The 21,593-nt window shown below is 42.0% G+C and overlaps 1 protein-coding gene across 7 annotated transcripts in view; it reads left to right on the forward strand.

Moving 5' to 3' along the window:
- dmxl1 (Dmx like 1) overlaps window positions 1-21,593 on the forward strand; it is a 372,767-nt gene that overhangs the window by 103,487 nt on the left and 247,687 nt on the right. For 6 of the 7 annotated variants that reach the window (XM_073909971.1, XM_073909972.1, XM_073909970.1 and 3 more), the window contains 8 exons: window positions 2,186-2,327; window positions 6,093-6,153; window positions 6,940-7,067; window positions 7,270-7,347; window positions 8,906-8,997; window positions 11,349-11,401; window positions 11,647-11,864; window positions 17,184-18,393. The exons of the other annotated variant lie outside the window; for it this stretch is intronic. In XM_073909971.1, coding sequence (XP_073766072.1) covers window positions 2,186-2,327; window positions 6,093-6,153; window positions 6,940-7,067; window positions 7,270-7,347; window positions 8,906-8,997; window positions 11,349-11,401; window positions 11,647-11,864; window positions 17,184-17,402 — 991 coding nt within the window. In that variant the 3' untranslated portion in view covers window positions 17,403-18,393. Of the gene's footprint in view, window positions 1-2,185; window positions 2,328-6,092; window positions 6,154-6,939; window positions 7,068-7,269; window positions 7,348-8,905; window positions 8,998-11,348; window positions 11,402-11,646; window positions 11,865-17,183; window positions 18,394-21,593 lie in introns of those variants that run through there. 7 annotated transcript variants of the gene reach the window in all.

Genomic DNA, 21,593 nt, shown 5'->3' on the forward strand with positions numbered 1-21,593 from the left:
TCAAGACAGGATATAAAGTCTCTTGTAAAAGAATTATTAATATTATCCATGCATAAAATCTCTTGTAAGAGAGTTAATATGATCCACATGAAAATTAAAATCTCCTAAAACTATAATATTGTGGTGAGAGGGTGGTAATATGTGTTAAAAAAAGCAGCAAAGTCATTTAGAAAGTCATTATTTAGTTTGACGGACGGACGATGGCAACATATGTAGGTGTGGATCCAGAGAGTTGAGATATTATAGATTTGAATGAGGGGAATGAAGGAACGGGAGCTGGCAAGATTTTCAAACTCTCACGGTAAATCATCGCGAGACCTCCTCCCGGGCCTCCTCCACGGGGTTGACAGGTGTAAACAAACCCTCCAGGAGTGGATTCGTTGAGTTGCGTGAAATCACTGGGTTGTTGCCAAGTCTCAGGTAGACACAGAAGGTGGAGGTTGCGAGCGCTGAGTACATCCTGGACAAGATGTCCCTTGCTTGTAAGAGAGCGGATGTTTAAAAGACTGAAGTTGATAATGTTGTCAGAAAGTACAGCAGTGTTAGCAGACCAGGCTGGGTTGGCTAAAACTCTGTAACAAACAGTTCGACCGGTGTTTTGTGGAGGACGACGAAAATCAGACCAACTGGACTTTATTTGAGACGATGAGCCCTGATGAGCACTCCGTCTGCATCCACGATGGATATATCTCCTGCGGGACAGGAATGCGAAGTCCGGATGGAGGGGTGACACAGCTGGCAAAGGCGCTGAGAGATGGAGCCGCAAACGGTGTAGTTCAGCAGCCGAGTACTGCAACAATCCCACATTACGAGCTGGTAAACAAGCGCCAGGAGACACCAGGCAAACACCAGCCAGAGACACAGTTTGCCGGATAATAAGTTGTACATTGCAAGGCTGAAGCAGATGCTGACAGCTTAGACATGCAGGTGAGCAGAAACCAGAAGAACCACAGGCGCAGAGCAGGTAAAATCCATGAAACTCAAGCAGACAGCAGAACTTTCCAAGTTTAGTAGAATCAGTTCAACTGTTAATGTTGATCATTGAAGGATAATTAAAAGTTAAAAAGTTTTACTGGTGAGCAGCGGCAACAGATCATGCCAGCGTTCACTCAGAACAGAAGTCCACTACACACATCACTACACACATCACTACACACACCACTACACACATCACCACACACCACTACACACACCACTACACACACCACTACACACATCACTACACACACCACTACACACATCACTACACATATCACTACACACACCACTACACACACCACTACACACATGACTACACACATGACTACACACACCACTTCACACATCACTACACACACCACTACTAGGGGTGTAACGATATTAAAACCGAACCGAAATATCACGATACACCAACCACAATATGTATCGCGAAACTCTCGTGGCGTACCGCGGTACTCTCACGCCCCCTGCTGCCCATTGTTGAGGTTGACGTCACTTGTCTCTAACTAATTGAACCAATTTAAACATCTTTATTATCATATTTGATTAAATTGTCTTAGTAATGATGAGGATTTGTTCTAAATATTATATTCTAAAGTTAGTATTTTAGTGCATGTTATGTCATGTGACTTGAGTAAGCATCACACTCGTTACTACTGGACGCAGGATGGCTGCTTCACATAGTACTGAGATTGCAGATCCCCCAGACACATTTAAGTCATCTGTGTGGAAACATTTTGGTTTTCCAGTTGAGTACAGGAATAGAATTCGTGTCGTAGACAAAGCGCACGCCTGTCTGTCTCAACTACACACCACTACACACATCACTACACACCACTACACACACCACTACACACATCACTACACACATCACTACACACCACTACACACCACTACACACACCACTACACACACCACTACACACACCACTACACACATCACTACACACCACTACACACACCACTACACACATCACTACACACATCACTACACACCACTACACACCACTACACACATCACTACACACATCACTACACACCACTACACACACCACTACACACATCACTACACACATCACTACACACCACTACACACCACTACACACACCACTACACACATCACTACAGCTGTAGGGAGAGACCATGAAGATAACTGTACAAGTGTGTGTGTGTGTGTGTGTGTGTGTGTATGTGTGTGTGTGTAACAGGACTGATGATTTCCTGGTGGTTCACGCTCGTGACGACTTCAACACTCTGCACGGCACCACGCCGTACACACACAGCAGTCCCGGGACCCCCATCAACATGCCCTGGCTGGGCGGCCTGCAGACGGGCAGAGGAGCCGCTGTGGTGAGCAGCAACACTCATTAATTATAATACAGTGTATTGATGATGTCCTTTTCTTAAACTCAGAGCATTACACAACATCCTACAGCAAATGATGCAGAGAGTTACAAGCTTTCTTAAAACCCCAGTAACGAGCCAAAAGTCGCACCGCACTGATTAATAACACCAGAAATGAGCACAGTGGCATGATGGTGGCAGTGATGATCACAGATGAAATGATTCGCTAGAAAGATGCGTCTTAAGAAGCTTCTTAAAACAATCCAGAGAAACAGCATTGCTGATAATTAATGCACTCCATAAGTAAGGAAAAGCCCAGCCTCGCACATTTAGTCTCTTTCACACACTGATGCCGGTAAATATCCAGAACCGCCGGTATGACCAGAAAACTGCTCTTCACACAGGCACAGATGTTCTGCAGTTTTTCCAGACAGCATCATGCACACATCCGCTTTAATTAAGGGTGTAACAGTACGAGTATTCGTATTGAACAGTTCGGTACGAGACTTTGGGTTCGGTACACATAACAAACCGAACGATTCAGACTAATATCTAAAAAGATAGAAGAGAATAAAGTGTAGAAAATATAATGTTTTCAGTGCAATAATGCTCATCAAGGCATCCCAAATGATGAGACCGGCAATGCTGACTTCCCCACCCACCTCCAAACAAACACTGCTGCAGTCAGGCACACGCTGCTCTAGCTCATTGCAGAATGGCTGTAACGTTGATGTAATCCTCTGGCGTCTGGGAGCACTTTGGTTTCCCTGTAAGTTATGAGGGTGATGGGAAGAGAGTGGTGGATAAAAAACACTATGCTATGACTGTAAGCTATTTTAGCGGTAATATTTGAGCATGTCAACTCATTTACACACATCACGAAATCAGTTACTGGAATTAGACGAAAACTAGAAACACGCGCACTACACAACTATCCCCGCAGCATTCAGACAGGCCATTCCTACAGATTCCATCAGGCCAAAACATTTATATCTGTGGATATGAGACGAGTCTCGAAAATGTCCTGATGTCAAATAATAGTAATCAAAGTTTGATATACTTGAGGATATCTTACCACATGGAGGAAATCTCTTTCTGTTCTCTCTCTAATATGATACACCTGAATAAAAGCAAATAAATGAAAAATAAATAAATAAAATAAATGAAAATAAATAAATAAAATAATAAATAAATAAATAGATGAAAGCTATTTTCAACAGCATTAGGGCAGCCTTCCAGAGTCTAGTCCTCCAAGGTCATAGCTCGTAGTTGGCAAAGAGTATTTCTGAAGAGACCGCTTCCAGGCTTCATTCAGTTTCCGATTGTTGTCATCTGGGCCATTTCTCCCTCAGTGGTCAGCAGACAATTGACCCACTTCAATACATCGTCTTTGTCTTCTTCGAACTTTGTTGAATGCGCCTCTGTCGTCTTTTAGGTTTCTTCTCATTGCTAATAGCAAAGCATAGGAATATGCAAGTAAGTTTTTGTGTCTTCTACAATTAATGTCATTAAATCATCCAGACACTACAGTAAACATGAAGGAGGTCAGGCGTTTTGTTGATGCTTTTACTTTTGTCTAAAATGTTAGCATCCATGTGCTTTCAGCTGCTTCTGTCCCAGAATACTGGACGATAGCACAACCCTGAAAGCAGAAGTGCTAACTGCAGAACAGTTTAGCTGACACACTTGTGAATGCGTCATCTGAGTGTTCTGATTGGCTGGAATAGGTGTCTCACATTAATGTATTATAAGCACACGTGTGCTCTTTCCCTGCAGCATTTCAGAAAATCAACACTGCAATGTTTACACAGAAATTAAAGCTATAATTAATGTTCTCTTTCTGGAGGATTGGTAGAAGGAATTTACCTGTGTTTTCCAGAAGGGCCGGTTCACGCATGAGCTCTCTCTGGAGATTTTCCACAACAGTCTGCATGTGTGAAAGGGGCTGTTGACCACAACAAATATGTGACTTAACTGGATTAGTGATGATGAATCTTCCTCACTGAACTGTTGGCTCAGGATATTATGGAGTTAATTCCCCTGGAGTGTCTGAGGGTGCTTTCACACCTGCCTTATTTAGTTTGATTGAATCGCACTAGAGTTGGTTTCCCCTGTTGGTGTGGTTGGTTTGGGCAGGTGAGAATGCAGAAATCGTACTCGAGTGTGCACCAAAAGCGGACCAAATAAGCGTACTGAGACCTGCTTGAAGAGGTGGTCTCGGTACGCTTTTAAACGAACCCTGGAGCGGCTCATTTGTGGTGAGAATATGATTCGTACTAAAACAGGTCCAACCGCAAAAAGTACTGCGCCTTTTGGACTAATCCAGCTGCCGTAGGCCGATGAGCAGTGCATTATGGGATAAGGAGGTAAAATATTTGTTGACAGCGCTTTACCAACAGAGAGAGAGAGAGAGAGAGGGGAAAACCATAGATATATGGGGGAAAACATTAGCTGATGGATCGTTGGTAATATTTCCGCAAGATGAGCATGTCGCAGTTTAGCTAAATTAATTCACGCCTCCTCCTTTAGTGACGAGCGACGCATTAAACACTGTTTTCCAGCCGCGGCCGCGCTTCATTTTCGTAATGTATAGTTTGTCTAAAGCAGGGATAAAAATACAGGGATTTTGTTTACCTGCAGGAGTTCATTGGCATTTTCCCGCACGTGAATTCTGACCAATCAATAAGCAGTTTAGGAAATATGCTCAACAACATCTGGCCAATGAGAGATGTGGATTTTGTCAGATGACTGCATTTTGGTTCGTTTCAACTGGTTCGGACCAAAGCCAGCAGTGTGGTGTGAAAACGACTTAAAGACGGCAGAAGATGCAACAATGATCATTTATTACCCCTGGTCCAGACCAAATGAAGCGAACTACAGATGTGAACGCACCCTGAGTTATACTTCTGTCAAGCACATGCGTATGTTACACCGCAGCCTTCGTTCGGTTGCATAGCTCTCGCCAACGCTGACATGCACCTCTCAAATAATGTAGGTACACGTCGCAATGAAGCATGTGATTGGTTGGCTACTTAGATGTGACGAGCATGGACAGAGCTGAGAGCCGGAAGCCCATAGGAGCAAGTGTTTACAAGTGTGGAGTCCAGTGGAGGAGCTCCAGAGGGAATCTGTTGTTTTGTGTTTACCTCATGATTAAAGCTGGGCCACGTCCGCCGGTTCCCACCTCTGAAGGGGCGAGTTTGAGCTAAAAAAACAAAACACCAGCGAAGAAACTCAACACAGAGGAACAGAACAGAATAACCTGCTGCCAGCTAGTGCTTCACTAGTTAGTGCAGAACAACACACAGCAGTAGGAGGATAAATAATCGTAATAATAATTCATTTTATTTGTAAATGGTGCCTTTCTAGACATCCAAGGTCGCCTTACAACAAGCATCAACAGCCATAACAGAACAATCAATAAAAGCTTGTGGGACACGCTGAAGAATAAACCAGTCTTCACCCATGCATCACACTAAAAACTCAACAGTTTGGGCTTCATGTTTGGATTATCTGGAGCCTGGTCTTTGCCCTATCATTGTGAAAGATAATGCTGTAACTGTAGTACTGTCTGGAAGATTAGCAGTGTGTTTCTGTTCTACCTAAGCTAGTCCTGGTTTATATATAATCTAAGCCCCCCATTTTCTCTATATTTTTTCTTTTCTTTAATTCTTTATTCATCTTCTGAAGGTGTCTTGTGTATTATTATTGTGAAAGTGTGATATAATTAACACAATTAATAATAAAGAAACACTGTGTGTGTGTTCACAGCTCATCAAGCGCAACATCAACAACGTGAGGAGGATGACGTCACACCCCACACTGCCCTACTGTACGTCACACACACACACACACACACACACACCCACAGCAGATACACGCTGCACTGTGCGCATGCAAGATCATTAATGACGAGCTGAGGATGGAGAAATGTTCAGAAAGCTGCTGCATTGTCAGTAGGAAATGAAGCGAACAGATCTAAAAGCACAACAGGTCTTCTTCAGATCAGATCTGACGGTGCTGTTTTCGTGCAGTATTTTTAGTGTGTGTTATTTCTGTTGGCTGAAGCTGTATTTGATATTTCAGTTCAAACACTTGGCACAGAATTATATGATCATCGCTTTATGCACGGCAAGGTCTTTTCAACACAATAATCCTAAAAGGTTTAAGTGGCTGTTTTTAATTTCTCTTACATCATAGATCATGTAATCTAATTAAAATATAATTACTTAAATAGACTGATTTGTTTAAGCGTACTTGATGTGTCGAACTCACTTCATTTTACTCATTATCTTTGAAAACAAGGCTATTTGTAGAAAATGCTTTTAGGAATATTTTGATATTTGACGTTGAAAAGACAAGAACTCTAGATAAGAAGAGCATTATTATTGCAGCAACCTGAAAACACTGCTGCAAAACACATGCTCATATTCATAATGGCCAGACTGTTCAGCAGAAGCACCTGTGCAGGATTACTGGATATGAAGTGTGTGTGTGTGTGTGTGTGTGTGTATTATAAACCCATTGTGTGTGTGTGTGTGTGTGTGTGTGTGTGTATTATAAACCCATTGAGTGTGTGTGTGTGTGTGTGTGTGTGTGTGTGTGTGTGTGCGCGCAGATCTGACGGGTGCGCAGGATGGCAGCGTGCGCATGTTTGAGTGGGGTCACTCTCAGCAGATCACCTGCTACAGGAGTCCCGGGAACTCCCGCGTCACCCGCATACGCTTCAACTATCAGGGCAACAAGGTGCGTATCTGAAGCCACAATGGCGGACATTTTCTGTGTGTGTGTGTGTGTGTGTGTGTTGATGTATTTATGATATACCAGGACACACACTTCTATAATGTCTTAGGTGTGTCACAGCTATTCCTGGAGACTGATGATTTTCCTAAATGCTCCAGAATGGGTTGTTTCAGAGGGTAAACCTGTGTGACTGTGTGTGTTGTAGTTTGGGATTGTGGATGGAGATGGAGCGCTCAGTCTCTGGCAGACCAGCACCTCAGGAAACGCACCCAAACCCTATCTGGTAGGTTTCTTAAACGTGTGTGTGTGCGTGTGTGCGCGTGTGTGTGTGTGTGCGCATGTGTGTGTGCGCGTGTGTGTGCACGTGTGTGTGCACGTGTGTGTGCGCGCGTGTGTGCGTGCGCGTGTGTGTGCGCGTGTTTGTGCGTGCGTGCGTGTGTGCGTGTGCACGTGTGTGTGTGTGTGCGCGTGTGTGTGTGCGTGCGTGCGTGCGTGCGTGCGTGTGTGTGCGTGCGTGCGTGTGTGTGCGTGCGTGCGTGTGCGTGCGTGCGTGTGTGTGTGCGTGTGTGCGTGCGCGTGTGTGTGCGCGTGTATGTGCGTGCGCGTGTATGTGCGTGTGCCTGTGCACGTGTGTGTGTGTGTGTGTGTGTGTGTGTGTGTGTGTGTGTGCGCGTGTGCGTGTGCGTGTTTGTGCGTGTGCGTGCGTGATATTCATTCATAAACACTTCAGTTTGACTCTGTTCTTTTGTATTCTTCATAATGTCCTCACTATAGTCAAGTCAGACTTTACAAACACAGAAGTGAGCCAAAGTGCTGTACAGAAAATACACAACAAAATAAGCACAACAGCCTATAAAATACAAGATAAAATACTGCTAAACTACCTAGAAAGGCACATAAAATAATCAGGTATTAAGATCAGGTGTCAAATGCCAATGAAAACAAAAGAGTTTAAGAGCACAATCAGGAGAAGCTGATCTGAGAGAGCGAGTGGGCTTTTAGAGGTGTATCAGCTCAGAGATATTAGGTGCAGCAAGACCATTTAGAGATTTAACAACAAAAAAAAGAATCTTAAACTGTATTTTAAATGATCTGGCAACCGAAGAAGCAACGCTAACACAGGGGGAAATGTGCTCATGTGTGAGCACCAGCTAACAGGCCTGCTGCAGCATTTGCAAACGGGCAATAGCTGACCTGCTGCTCCCCACATGCAGGGCATTACAGTGATCTAACTGAGTGCTCATGAAAGCATGGATCACTGCCTCAGACTGTAGTTTTGGTATATATAGCTTTATTTTTGCTCATTGTCTTAAGTTAATAAAGTTAGATTTAACTACCGCTCTAATGTGAGTGTCAAATTTCACCCCTAAATTAGTGACTGTAGGTTTATTATGCTGAGCTGAAGAACCCAAACTGAACAGAGGAGTCCCAACAGTACCTGCAAACCCATTACTTCTCTTTAGTTTTCAATAAAACTTAAAAAATAAAAAGCCATCCAAGCAGATGAGGAGAACAGGATTAAAAATGGAGCCCTGCAGAACCCCAAAAGAGAGAGGAACCCATGAGGACACGGCACCATCACAACTAACACAGAGTGCGGCCTTTTAATGAGGACCTGAACTGTTGCAGTGTTATGCCCTTGATGCCCAGCCAGAGCTCCCTGGTCCACAGCGTCACAAGCAGCCGTTAAACCATGAAGCTCTAGAACAACCCAATCACCAGCAGCCAGAGTTATATTCAGTGTTGATTTGCTGTCAGGATGTATAGTGTGTCCTGTATTATTCTGTGCAAGCAGAAGCTTTAATTCTCCTCTTCCTCCTCTTCCTCTCCTGTTCCTCCAGACGCTTCAGTGTCACAATAAGACAGCCAATGACTTTGTGTTTGTGGGCTCGTCATCTCTCATCGCCACCGCAGGCCTGTCCACTGACAACAGGTACACACACATACACGCGCACACACACACACACACACACACACACACACACACACACACACACACACACACTGCAAAAAAATTTTTCTTCCTTTTTTTTTGTCTTGTTTTTAGTCCAAAAATCTAAAAATCCTTAAATCAAGAAGAATTTTAGTGATGGGAAGTTCAGATCATTTTACTGACTCGGATCTTTGAGTCGCGTTCATCGAGATGAACGAATCTTTTTTCGAGTAATTTCGTTCATTTGGTTCAATTAGCCAAAATAATATTAAAATGCTACGAATTGCTTCCAAACACATCTACAACTAGCCCAAAAGGTTGATCACATGACAAATAAGTCATAAATAGAATACTGTAAGTACTGTAATTAATAATCTTAACCAGTGAACACAGTCTGAGTCATGTGCAGGGCCAGACAGAATCTGCAGATGTTTTTTGCTTTTTCTGTGGAGAATTTTGGTAAAAATCTGCGGATTTCTGCGGAATAATTTTGAGAGTATCCAGCGGAGTATCATAACTTACATTTTAATATATTAAATAAAAAGTAATAGATTACTGAATAAAAACTGAATAAATTCTGATTTACACATTTACTCAAGTAAATAAACAGAATTTATAATTGGCTAAAAAACTGCAGAAATCTGTGGAAAATCTGTGAAAAATCTGCAGAAATCTGTGCGCGCAGATTCCGTGTGGGCCTAGTCATGGGATAGGAGCCATGATGATTAGTTCACCTTTCAATTCTTTTTCCGGCTCTAAATGCGTATGACTGGCTCGTGATGAATGAATGACTCAGACCCGATAGAGGACTCGAGATGAACGGATAAATTCTTATTCCGGCTCTGAACACATATGATTGGCTTCTGCCTTTCCACAATGAACGACTCAAAAGACTTGAAATGAACGATATCACCTGCACAGATGTGTGCACGCGCGGATGAACAAATCACTCCCTGAGAGAACTCGTAGTTCCTGAATCCTATTGATGATTCGTTTAAAATGAATGAATTGTTCATGAACGACTCATCACTAGAATTTTCCAGACCAGGGTACACTGGCTCACTCACTCTGGTCATGCCATAAAACTAGTTCACTTTGGCAGAGCATTTTTAATTTTATATCTGAAGTGTACAGGATAAGTCTGTCACCAGATCCAAAATTGGGCAGTTTTGGAGACACCTCAGAAATAGGAGATAAATATATATCACAGGCAGTATCTTTGTGTATGATATTAGCAAAGAAAATAATTTTACAAAGTTGGAAGTCAGATTATGTGCCTGTCTTCGAAATTTAGGTTAGGAGCTTAAGTTTCGTGTTGCCCATGGAGGAAATGTGACAAACAAACTAAACACATTTTAAAAATCTGGAGCCCAGTTATGTTCTATATCAGTAATGCGGACTTGTAACTCTTTATAAGTGAGATTGGTCTGGAGTAAGTCGAATTATGGAGCCTATGCATTTCTCTGTAAATTATATATTTTTTTCATGCTTAATTGTATTTATTTCCTTATGCTTTCTGGATGATGTTGTATTATATTGTGTTTGACTATTTGTGTATTTTGAAATGGCCTTTGTAACCTCCTCTTATTTATTTATTTATGTAGTTTTTTGTTCTGTTTATGTTGTTGATTATTTCTTATGCTAAAAACAATAAAAAGATTATTTAAAAAAAAGCATTTTCTAGACAAGCAAAATATAAAGTGTTGCTTTCAGAAATAAAATGCCAAAATGAAGAGAGTTTTCCTTAAAACAAGCAGAGTAATCTGCCAATGGGGGAAGCAGAATAATCTCATGTCAAAAACACGATTATTGTTCTTCCCTCATTGTCAGATTACTCTGCTTGTTTTAAGGAAAACTCTCTTCATTTTGGCATTTTATTTCTGAAAGCAACACTTTATATTTTGCTTGTCTAGAAAATGCTTCTTGATTTAAAGATTTTAAGATCTTTGGACTAGAAACAAGAGAAAAACCTCAGTGTAAGAAAAGCATCTATAGCAGTGCAGCAGACTCACACAGCAGAATGCAGACTCACACACACACACACACACACACCACAGTGATGATGGAGATCTCACACACACACACACACACACACACACACACACAGCCCTCAGGACGCTCCGTGTGTTCAGCAGTGGTTCTCTCAGTATTGAGATGTTCCAGATGTCCACTAGAGATCTCCTGTCCTGATCATCAGTCTGCAGTGGAGCGCTCCGCTCGTGCTGTTTCTGCTGTCCTGAGTGTGTTCATCCATGAAGCTGAGCTGTATTGAATAACCGCTAGCACTCGCTGATCAACATTAGAGTTATGAACGCTCATCAACATGATGCTCCTCTTCTGTTGTGTCTCAGGAACGTGTGTTTGTGGGACACGCTGGTCACTCCAGCCTACAGCCTGGTCCATGGTGAGTCCTCCACACACACACACACTCATTTCGACAGCAGCTGTTGTGTTGATTCAGCTGTGTGTTCAGTGTAGTTTACTGGGCTTCATTATAGTTTCAGGTCTTGTGTTATTCTGTGAACAGCTTTCAGTGGAGATTTACTGTAATTCAGGAGATTATCAGAGTGAAGAGAACACATGACCAGACTCAGGTGTGTGTGTGTGTGTGTGTGTGTGTGTGTGTGTGTGTGTGTGTGTGTGTCTCAGGCTTCGTGTGTCATGACTCGGGCTCCACGGCTCTGGCTCTGGCCTGTAAGCAGCAGCTGTTGTTGAGCGGGGGCCGGCGGGGCTTCATCACTCTGCTGGATCTCAGTGTGAAGCTGCAGCGGCAGAGTTTCCAGGCGCACGATTCTCCAGTCAAAGCTCTGGCGGTGGACTCCAGCGAGAGCTGCTTCATCAGCGGGTCAGCGGAGGGCAACATCAAGGTCAGCACCTCCTTTATATTACTGCATGACTCTACTATTGCTTCAGTAACTGAGGGCGAACTCACACTAGGCTATCTAAACCGTGCCCAGGCCCGTTGCCCAGATCCTTTGAGTGCTCTGAATCGGGCTCAGGCAGGGGGTTGGTTCAAGGCAACTGTACAGTGTGAATGCGCCCTGTATTAGTCTTCTGAGGTGTGCTGTTATTGTCAGATAACCCACAGCTACAGTGCCTGACCGCTCAGCTGTAGCAGTGTGAAGGGCAGTATAGGCAGAATCTCTGAGATGATAGAGTTACTGATGTATTTGTGTTTAATTCTGTATAATGATTGTGTTTAACTTGTGTAATTATGGATGTATGTGTGTTTGTGTGAGATGTCCCGATCAGGTTTTTTTTTTTACCTCGATTCTGAGTCATTTGATTTTGAGGATCTGCCTATCCCAAAACCCGATCCAATACCTCTATAATACATAAAGACTGAGGAAGAGTGAAGAAACAGATCCAGGATGATCCTTATTTTTTATTTCATCCACTTTATTTTAACATTCAACACCTCTGTTAACACACAGAGCACTTCTGTGAGGAAGCTTCAACAATCAAATAGCATCAGTTCTTCACTTCTGGACTTCAGTGCAACAGTAAATATAATAATAATCTAATATGTGAACAAACAGCAGCTCAGCTTCAAATACCCAGCAGGCGATCCCAAGTGTACATATCTCACAGTTTGCTTGGGCAATGTTGTCATCATCAGCTTTATTATAGCTCCACACCTCAGACATGCTCACGCTTTCTGCTTCAAGCTGCTTCTGTGTTCTACTTTAACTGTGTATAACCGATAGCGTCTCTGCAACACAGTGATGTCACGCCACACGCCCTGCTGTTTCTGTGAGAAGACAAGACAGAGCTCTAACTCTGCGCCACCATGAAACTACAGACCTGTTGAAAATAATGAATATATAAATCCAGTCCAGTGTTCTTCGTACCTCGCTTAACTGATCTAAGATGATTTGGCAGATCCTGGATCTGTTCATCTTGATAACTGATCTCTCGCTAATTTGGTTCTTCAAACAAGTTTGCGAATCAGATTAGAATGTCTGGATGAACTGATCTGAGATCTGTGTGTGTTGTGAAGGACAGATCTATCCATCCTCCAAATCATGATCAGCAATGCAGCGATTGGCTGACGGCACAGCAGCGTGATGACATCATCTGATTAATATTCAATTATCCATGTGAGCAAAATTACATCAAATTAGCAGTAAACGGTTTGTTAAATATGACACGCAAGAACTTTCCACATTTGTTGTGAGCTGCAGGCTTTACACTTTCATGTGTCAAGACAAGAGTATTCATCATGTATTTCAATGCAAATCAATGTATTTAGTTCCACATTTAGAGAAGATTTTCTTTATTATAGTAGTCATTTTTTAATCTGTGTAAAGAATAACTGGTTGTTTACAAAAGCATTTTCATATTGGTAAAGGCGTCTGCAACTTTTGTGAAGCATCAAATCACCGTCATATTAACTATCAAAACATGTTTATGACTGCATTAATGTATTATTGCTTTAAAAGTCACATATTCTGCATTTCTATCATACACAATTTGTACTAAAGCGATCTAAAAAGTTCATATCAGTAAGTTTTCTCTGTGCACCAGCAGGTGGCAGTCTTTGTACTTTCATTTCAGGGGTGCAGATTGCATAAGTTTTATTAATATGTATAACTTTATTTATTTTGTTAATAACTATAACTATATATATATAGTTAAAAATAGTTACTATTTTCCCAAGTGTATAAAACTACTAATGTAAGAAAATATCAGCATTCAGAACATACTTTCAGTATTTTCTTTGCTTAACTAAGCCGATCTAATCCTGTTTATATGAATTGAACTGCTCCCGATCAGGTTTGATCTAGCAGAACTGTTGCTATGACAACAACTCTCAGATCAGCTTTGAAGAACGAAACGATCCTGGATCATGTCAAATCGTCAACATGCAAATCCAGCTAACTGAGTAATCCACGTACGAAGAACGGACCCCAGGGCTGTGTTTCCCAAACAACAACGTAACTTGCGGCAGAACTATCATAGCACGATGCATCGTTTGTGAAAAGAGCGATGTAGTGACGAGTGTTTCCCAAAACCCCTAGTTTCTCTGTGGCAGATCCATCGCTCTAACCACGTTAGTTATAATGTAAAACGCCCATAACGATGCTCTAAACGGGGCGAAGGACCAGCTTCTGAACAGAAGAACCTCATCATTTCAGTGCAGATGATATTGATTTACACACACACACACACATTTAAAATACAATCAATATTAGTTTAGTAAAAGCATGCACTCGCTCTCCATATTAACCGAAATATATGTAAACGACAATCAAAGGGGTGTAAGAAAGATCTTGCTAGATGAGGCTCAGAAAGCGAGCGAGACATTTCTATCTGTTTATTTGCTATAAATGCTCGTGTTGTTTAATGGCGAACTGTGCCTTTAAACAACATCTGACTGTATTAAAGGACACAATTGTAAATAGTATATGAATATAATTAAACATTTTAATACAAGAGTTGCTGCTGTGAAGAAAATATAAAACTGTGTATGGAAAGCGTCATCAATGCACCGTGATGCACTGACATATCCGATTGAACCCAATCATGGCATGATAGTCATATAGGAACCGTGAGACCAGTGTAGGCTCACACCTCTAAAAAGAGTTTGAAAGCAAATGACAGCTAAGAGAGATGAGCTCAATGCTTTATTATTTTTAATCATTCCGAGTCTAAATGTTAGAATGTTCTACATGAATAGGGCATAGGGGGATAAGTGGGAATAGAACACAGCCAGGAACTCTGTTTCTAACTACAGCTCCAGAGGTGTAGCAGCAAGTGCACAATGTTTGAAATGACGGAAATAGACCTTTTACGCAAAAAACGGAAGTATGTCAACAACGTGTAAACCCAGTTCCGGTATGAGTTTTTTGGCGGAGAAAAGGCAGCTAGAGTGTTTTCGGCGAGCCTGAGTTGTCTTCCGAAGTAAATTAAATAAGTAATTAAAAACATACAATTAAAATAGGGGAGAGCGGGGCAGAACCTAACACAGGGCCAGTTGTAACACTTGTTTTAAATACTTCCACACATGCTAGTATGATAAAACTTTGTGTATTTACTACATGTCTCAGCAATAAATTGTTTCATTATTAAAAAAATATTTTATTTTATTAGTTGAGTTTCGTGAACAGCTTATATTATTAACATTAATTTGTTCAGGTAGATATGCATAACGGTACACACAGGTGACTAGCGTTAGCTAAATACACTATGAACAATCTTAACTGCAGGTGGGATAGTGGTAAAGCTGGTTTTATATTCGCACATTCAGACTTTCCCTTTAACAATATAATTTATTTAAAGTATTATTTGCAAACTCTAAATAGCGAAATCATATTAGCAGCCAATGACTATCAAAGTACAGCATTGTTCACAGTGAAATAACCAATTAATGTTGTTTTCAAGTCATGTTTGCATGGTTATTTCGATTGAATATTCAAAGTAACATGGTAAATAATATAGAGACTTCTAAATGAACGAATGTGTGAATATAAAACCAACTTTACCTCAATGCAGGTGGGTGTGTCACGTAGTCGTGATCCATCCTTGCTGCCTTAGCCACCGTGTCGCTATCTTCACAGCATAGCCGTTTAGACTGACGTTTGTAGGTTCTGTCATATACTGACTCCCTTCTCAAAGAAGCTGTAAAGTTGTTCCAAGGGAATAGGCTCGGGACAACACCACTCTTCAGGCGGCGAACGACGCAGCCACCACTGTAATCATCCGGAGCGAAGTGCCGGCTGCAGACATAGGTGCTACCTGTTTTACATTAAAACTATGCCCTTCCTCTCTTCAGATCGCCTGTATCCATTTGGGTTTCAGGTTTGGATCCACAGGAAAAGAATGAAATAAAAGGTAGGGCTGTTTTTGGTTAGAAGACGAACAGCCTGGAACACAACAGAAACTGCGATTTTTCGACTCTGCCATTTTTCGTATCTGCCGCTATGATAACAGGAAGTTCTATTGCACTACATTGAAGTATTTCCGTTCGAAAACTGCGGAAGTGCGTAAAAGGTCTATTGTCACCTTAGTTGGCTAATGATGGTTTTCAGAACCGCAGCCCTGATCGGGAAGTAACATCTGATTCTGATCGAGTCTGAAAGCACGTGATCGGATCTGGACATCTCTAGTAAATGTGTTTCTGTCTTGTATCTAGTCCAAATATCCAAACAGTCGGAAATCTAGAAGCACTATCTCGACAAGTAACACAGTCATGTTTTGAGAAATATTGAGTCAAAATGAAGAGAGTTTCTCATTAAAACAAGCAGAATCATCTGACAATGAGGGAAGAGAAGTCATGATTCAAAGCAAGAGCTAGATTATTTGTGAAGTTTATTGATAAACTAATTTGGAGAGGATCACGAGCTCATGATTGTTCACAGCTGTTCCAGCATTAGCTCATGACCAATTATCCAATCAGACGATCCTTAACTCACAGAGTTTTCTCATCTCAATATCTTGGTCTTGAAGAAACCCCCCCGCCCAACCCTACTTTCCCTCCTTTCAACCGGGCGGCACGGTGGTAAGTGATTAGCGCTGTTGCCTCACTGTAAGAATGCCCCTGCTTTAATTCCCTTCCAAACCAGGCGACATTTCTCTGCAGAGTTTTTCTCGTTCTCCCCTTGCTGGAGTGGGTGTTCCCCAGGTCCTCCGGTTTCCTCCCACAGTTCAAAAACAAACACCCTAAACAATTAATCCAAAATATTTCAGCCATACTCTAAGTACCTCTTCTCAGCATCCATAACTGACACTTAGCTACAATAAGCAGGAGGGGGAGCCATCGAGATCTACCTGAGCTCAAACTCCCCTCTCTCCCTGCAACGGGAGGGAGCCCAGGGCTCGAGGATCTAATGAGGTCAGGGCTCTCTGCCGGGACAGCATGATGAACACGCTTTATATTCAATCATCAGCTAAGGGTGAACTGTAGAAAGGTTTTGTATTATTGAAATGCTCCTTGATTCATTTGTTTGTTGTTTGATATTTGAGTTGGAAACAAGACAGAATCTTTTATTTGCAGTGTGTGCATCATTTCTCAAATACTACACAGGCTGTAATCAGTTTCTCCTTCCTCATCAGCTCTGCATATCAGCTGTCTGAATAACCAGCATTAATGTGTGTGTGTGTGTGTGTGTGTGTGTGTGTGTGTGTGTGTGTGTGTGTGTGTGTGTGTGTGTGTGTGTGTGTGTGTGTGTGTGTGTGTGTGTCAGGTGTGGAGCATGAACACACAGAGTCTCCTGCACAGCTTCATCAATGAACACTCGCGTCAGTCGCTCTTCCGGAACCTGGGCACGGGCGTGATGCAGATCGAAGCGGCTCCAGCCAATCAGCTGTTCTCCTGCGGCGCCGACGGGACCATGAAGATGCGTGTGCTTCCAGACGCTCTGAGCGGCAGCGGCGGCAGGAACGACGTCAGGTTCATCATGTAGCACACATTCAGGACGGCTTTTGCACATGTAGAGCGAGCAATACCAGACAAAACACACACACATGGATCAGCCAATCACAGGCGGTCCTGCTGTAGCCCCGCCCAACAAGCACACCTCATCATCATCATCCTATTTAAATCTGCATATAAACACACACACACGTATCCATCAGTCACACACTGCAGCACAATGAGCTCCTTACTCTGAGATTTAAATCAAGAAGAGCACAGCACTGATTTATAATCAGAGATACTGAGTCAAAATGAAGAGATCTCACTCAAAACAAGCAGAATAATCGGACTTTAATGATCAGCTCTCTTCATTTGGACTGGGTATTTCTGAAATCAGCGCTGTATTGTGTTCCTGTCCTGCAGATGCTTCTTGATTTCAGGATTTGTAGATATTTGAAGGAAGCTCCGAGTAAGCAGCTGCGTGTGTGTTGTGAAGTGTGAAGCCTTAACTAGCCAAACTGCTGTGTTGTGATCGTGCTCTAGATTCCAATATAGTGATGATAATAAGTGTCCTTATATTTCTGCCGTGTGTTTCTGCGGGCCGCTCGCTGACCTCAGATCAGATTCTTTTATTTCATGATGTAAATATGAACAGCGGACTCCGTGAAGATGATTCTGTGTTATATATATATATATATAAAGCATATTTATAATCATCAGATGTTTGTTTTTAGGAGCGTTCTTCAGGTTTCCTTTTTTACGCTTTTACCTGCTGTCGATCGCCTCTCATTGGTTAATCCAGGACTTTTAATCTGATGAAGGTCAGGTGTTCTCCTTTCTGATGATGATGATGATGATCAGCGTATTATAATAATAATAATAATGATGATGATGAAGAATCCGCTGTAGTGATCGTGCTTTCTGCCCTTTAACCTCTCAAATGTGAATATATATACGCAAATCAGTCTAATTTTATAACGAGGATGAAGAGATCTGTAAATTACAGCGCTGTCATGAGGAAATAAATAACTTAAAGCAAACTCTGTCATTTAATCCCTCTCTATTGATTCTGTTCAACATCAGCACAGTTGGGGGACACGGTGGCTCAGTGCTTAGCTCTGTGGCCTCACAGCTAAAAGATCACTGGTTTGAGTCTCGGCTGGGTCAGTTGGTGTTTCTGTGTGGAGTTTGCATGTTCTCCCCTTGTTGGCGTGGGTTTCCTCTACAGTCCAAACACATGCGCTATAGGGGAACTGATCGACTACACTGGCTGTAGTGTATGAGTGAGTGTGTGTGTGTGTGTGTGTGTGTGTGTGTGTGTGTAAGAGAGAGAGAGAGAATGTGTGTATAGGTGTTTCCCAGTACTGGGTTACAGATGGAAGAACATCCACTGTGTCCACACGAGTGACATGTCAGTAATGAGGACATCAATTAATTAATGCCACATCTTTTAATAATTTTTGTTCATTAACAATCTTCATCAGTCCTGTTCAGCACCAGTACAGTATTAAAGGGCAGGTCACGTCATTATTCTAGAGCATGATTCTATCAGCATTAAAACCCAGACTCAAGTTTTTTGAACAGACAAAATTCAATTCAATTCAGCTTTATCTGTACAGCGCTTTTACAGTGTAGATTCTGTCAAAGCAGCTTCACATAAATGGCCATCATAAATGTACACCGTGTAGTTCAGTGTTCAGTGTTTAAGTTCAGCTCAGCTCAGTTCAGTGTGCTTTAATAATCATTACCGAGAGTCCAAACACTGAAGAGCAAATCCAACAGTGATAAGCTCTACAGATCCCAAACCATGCAAGCCAGTGGCCACAGTTCACCAATTAACGAAAGTGAAGAATAAAACTCTTGAGAGAACCAGACTCAGTTCAACACGACCATTTTAATTTCTCCGCTGGCCAAAAGTCTTGTGCAGAGCTGCAGTCTCAGCGGTGGAGGCTGGAAGATGGCCTCAGTGAAGACTCGTCTGTCCCTGGAGCATCACAGGAATCAGACTCATGTTCTCCACTCCTCCATGACCACCAGCGCAGCAGCAGCTCAGGATACGGCCTGGTCCCGGATATGGACACCTTGGGATCCTCTCGTCGCTGGTCTTGGATCCAATCAGTGACTCCGCCTAATCTGAGGGTCTCGGGATGATTATCCCCAGGTGGAAATAGAGAATAAAGAGAATAATTAGCGTAGCTGCTGTTCATAGTGTATATAAGCAAGATGTAATAACGTGTGGAATCCGCTAGGTGATGCACTGAGTGTATGCTTTACTAAACAGATAGGTCTTTAATCCAGTGTTGAACTGAGCGAGTGTGTCAGAGCCTGGGACATTAACAGGAAGGCTATTCCAGAGTGTAGGAGCCATAAATGAGAAGGCTCGACCTCCTTTAGTGGACTTTGCTACTCTAGGTACTACCAGAAGCCCTGAGTTTTGAGATCTTATGGAGCGAGCTGGATTGTTGTGTGGAAATATAAATGTCTATCCTCTAATTCCAAATGAACAATAATCTACGTATAACTGCAAAGTTATATTCTTTTGTTTTTAATTATATCATTTCATTAACACCCAGCTAGGAGGGACATTTAACCTTTGTCTTTCTGACTACAGGCTAAGCCAGTGATGCGTATGCTTTAAACGACTCAGTCTTTGTCTTCAGATGTTGCTTTTATGCTACAGAAACCTTTTGTTGATTAACTTGTGTGGTCAGTAGCTGGGCCGGTTTTTAACACCTATGCCTCCAATACTGACTCCAATACTGAATCTGCATGCTTGTTTAGCCATGTCCCCTCCTCCTAACAGGACGATATAGACAGGACATCTTTGTTTTAATTCACACTTTTGAGAGACTTGATAGAACTTGCAGACTGTGGACCTCCAGCAGGCTCACATGGACATCTTGAAGACGCTGTATGACTGCAGATTAACCAACACGTCTCAATAAAGGAATTCTGCTTGTTTCGAGTCTCCTGGACTGGGTTCTCTCGTCTTTTTCACTCATTTATTTTTTTACAACAGTAGCGAGACAGAAGGTTGGTTAGATAAATAGGAGCTCGATTATTTAGAGCTTTATAGGTGAGGAGTAATATTTTAAATTCAATATGAACAACAGGCAGCCAGTGTAAGGAGGATAAAATTGGGCTGATATGATCATATTTTCTAGAGCTGGTCAGAACTCTGGCTGCTGCATTTTGTACGAGCTGAAGTTTGTTAATAGAGGATGCTGGACAGCCAGCAAACAGAGCATTACAGTAATCCAGCCTAGAGCTCATAAAAGCATGGACTAGCTTTTCTGCATCTGAGATGGAGAGCATACTTCGTAACTTAGCGATATTTCTCAGATGACTTTATTTAGGCCCAATAAAGAATAATTCTGAGTTTAAGAGAAGGAAATTGTTGGTCATCCAGTCTTGAACATCTCTAATACACTCAGTTAGTTTAGAAAGTTCAGACGTCTCGTCAGGTTTAGTTGAAATATATAATTGAGGATCATCTGCATAGCAGTGAAAGCTGATCCCATGTCTTCTAATAATGTCTCTACAAAAAGAAGATATTTTGCAGAATGCTGATTGCTGGCTCTCATTTACCTCTAGAGCATTTTTACCCTAATATGGAAGTGCTGCCAGCATTCTTCAAAATATCTTCTTTTATAGTTAACAGACAAAAGAAGTGCATTAAGGTTTTAACTGAGATAATGAAGGAATTGTCTGAGTATGGGGCGACGCGGTGGTGCAGTGGGTAGCACAGTTGCCTAAAAGCAAGAAGGTCTCTGGTTTGAGTCTGGGCTGGGTCTGTATGGAGTTTGCATGTTCTCCCTGCATTGACATGGGTTTCCTCCACAGTCCAAAACACATGCGCTACAGGGGAACTGATCAACTAAACTGGCACTAGTGTATGGGTGTTTCTCAGAGATGGGTTGCAGCTGGAAGGGCATCCACTGTGTAAACCATATGCTGGACGAGTTGGCGGTTCATTCTGCTGTGGCAACCCCTCCTTAATAAAGGGAGTAAGCTGAAAATAAAATGAATGAATAACAATGCAACATATTTAATGTTTATTTTAATAATGTTGTTTAGTCTCTCTCTATAAAATCTGCTCAATCACTACAGTAGTAAAGAGGTAGTTTACCCCAGAACTTTAATACTGTCAGTACTTGCATTTAGCCATTTTGTTGAACACAAAAAAAGATAGTTTGAAGAATGCTGAGTGACTTCTGTAGCATTTTCCTCCTACTATGGA

This window comes from Danio rerio, chromosome 8 (assembly GCF_049306965.1).
Source record: "Danio rerio strain Tuebingen ecotype United States chromosome 8, GRCz12tu, whole genome shotgun sequence".
Classification (NCBI taxonomy): Eukaryota; Metazoa; Chordata; class Actinopteri; order Cypriniformes; family Danionidae; genus Danio; species Danio rerio.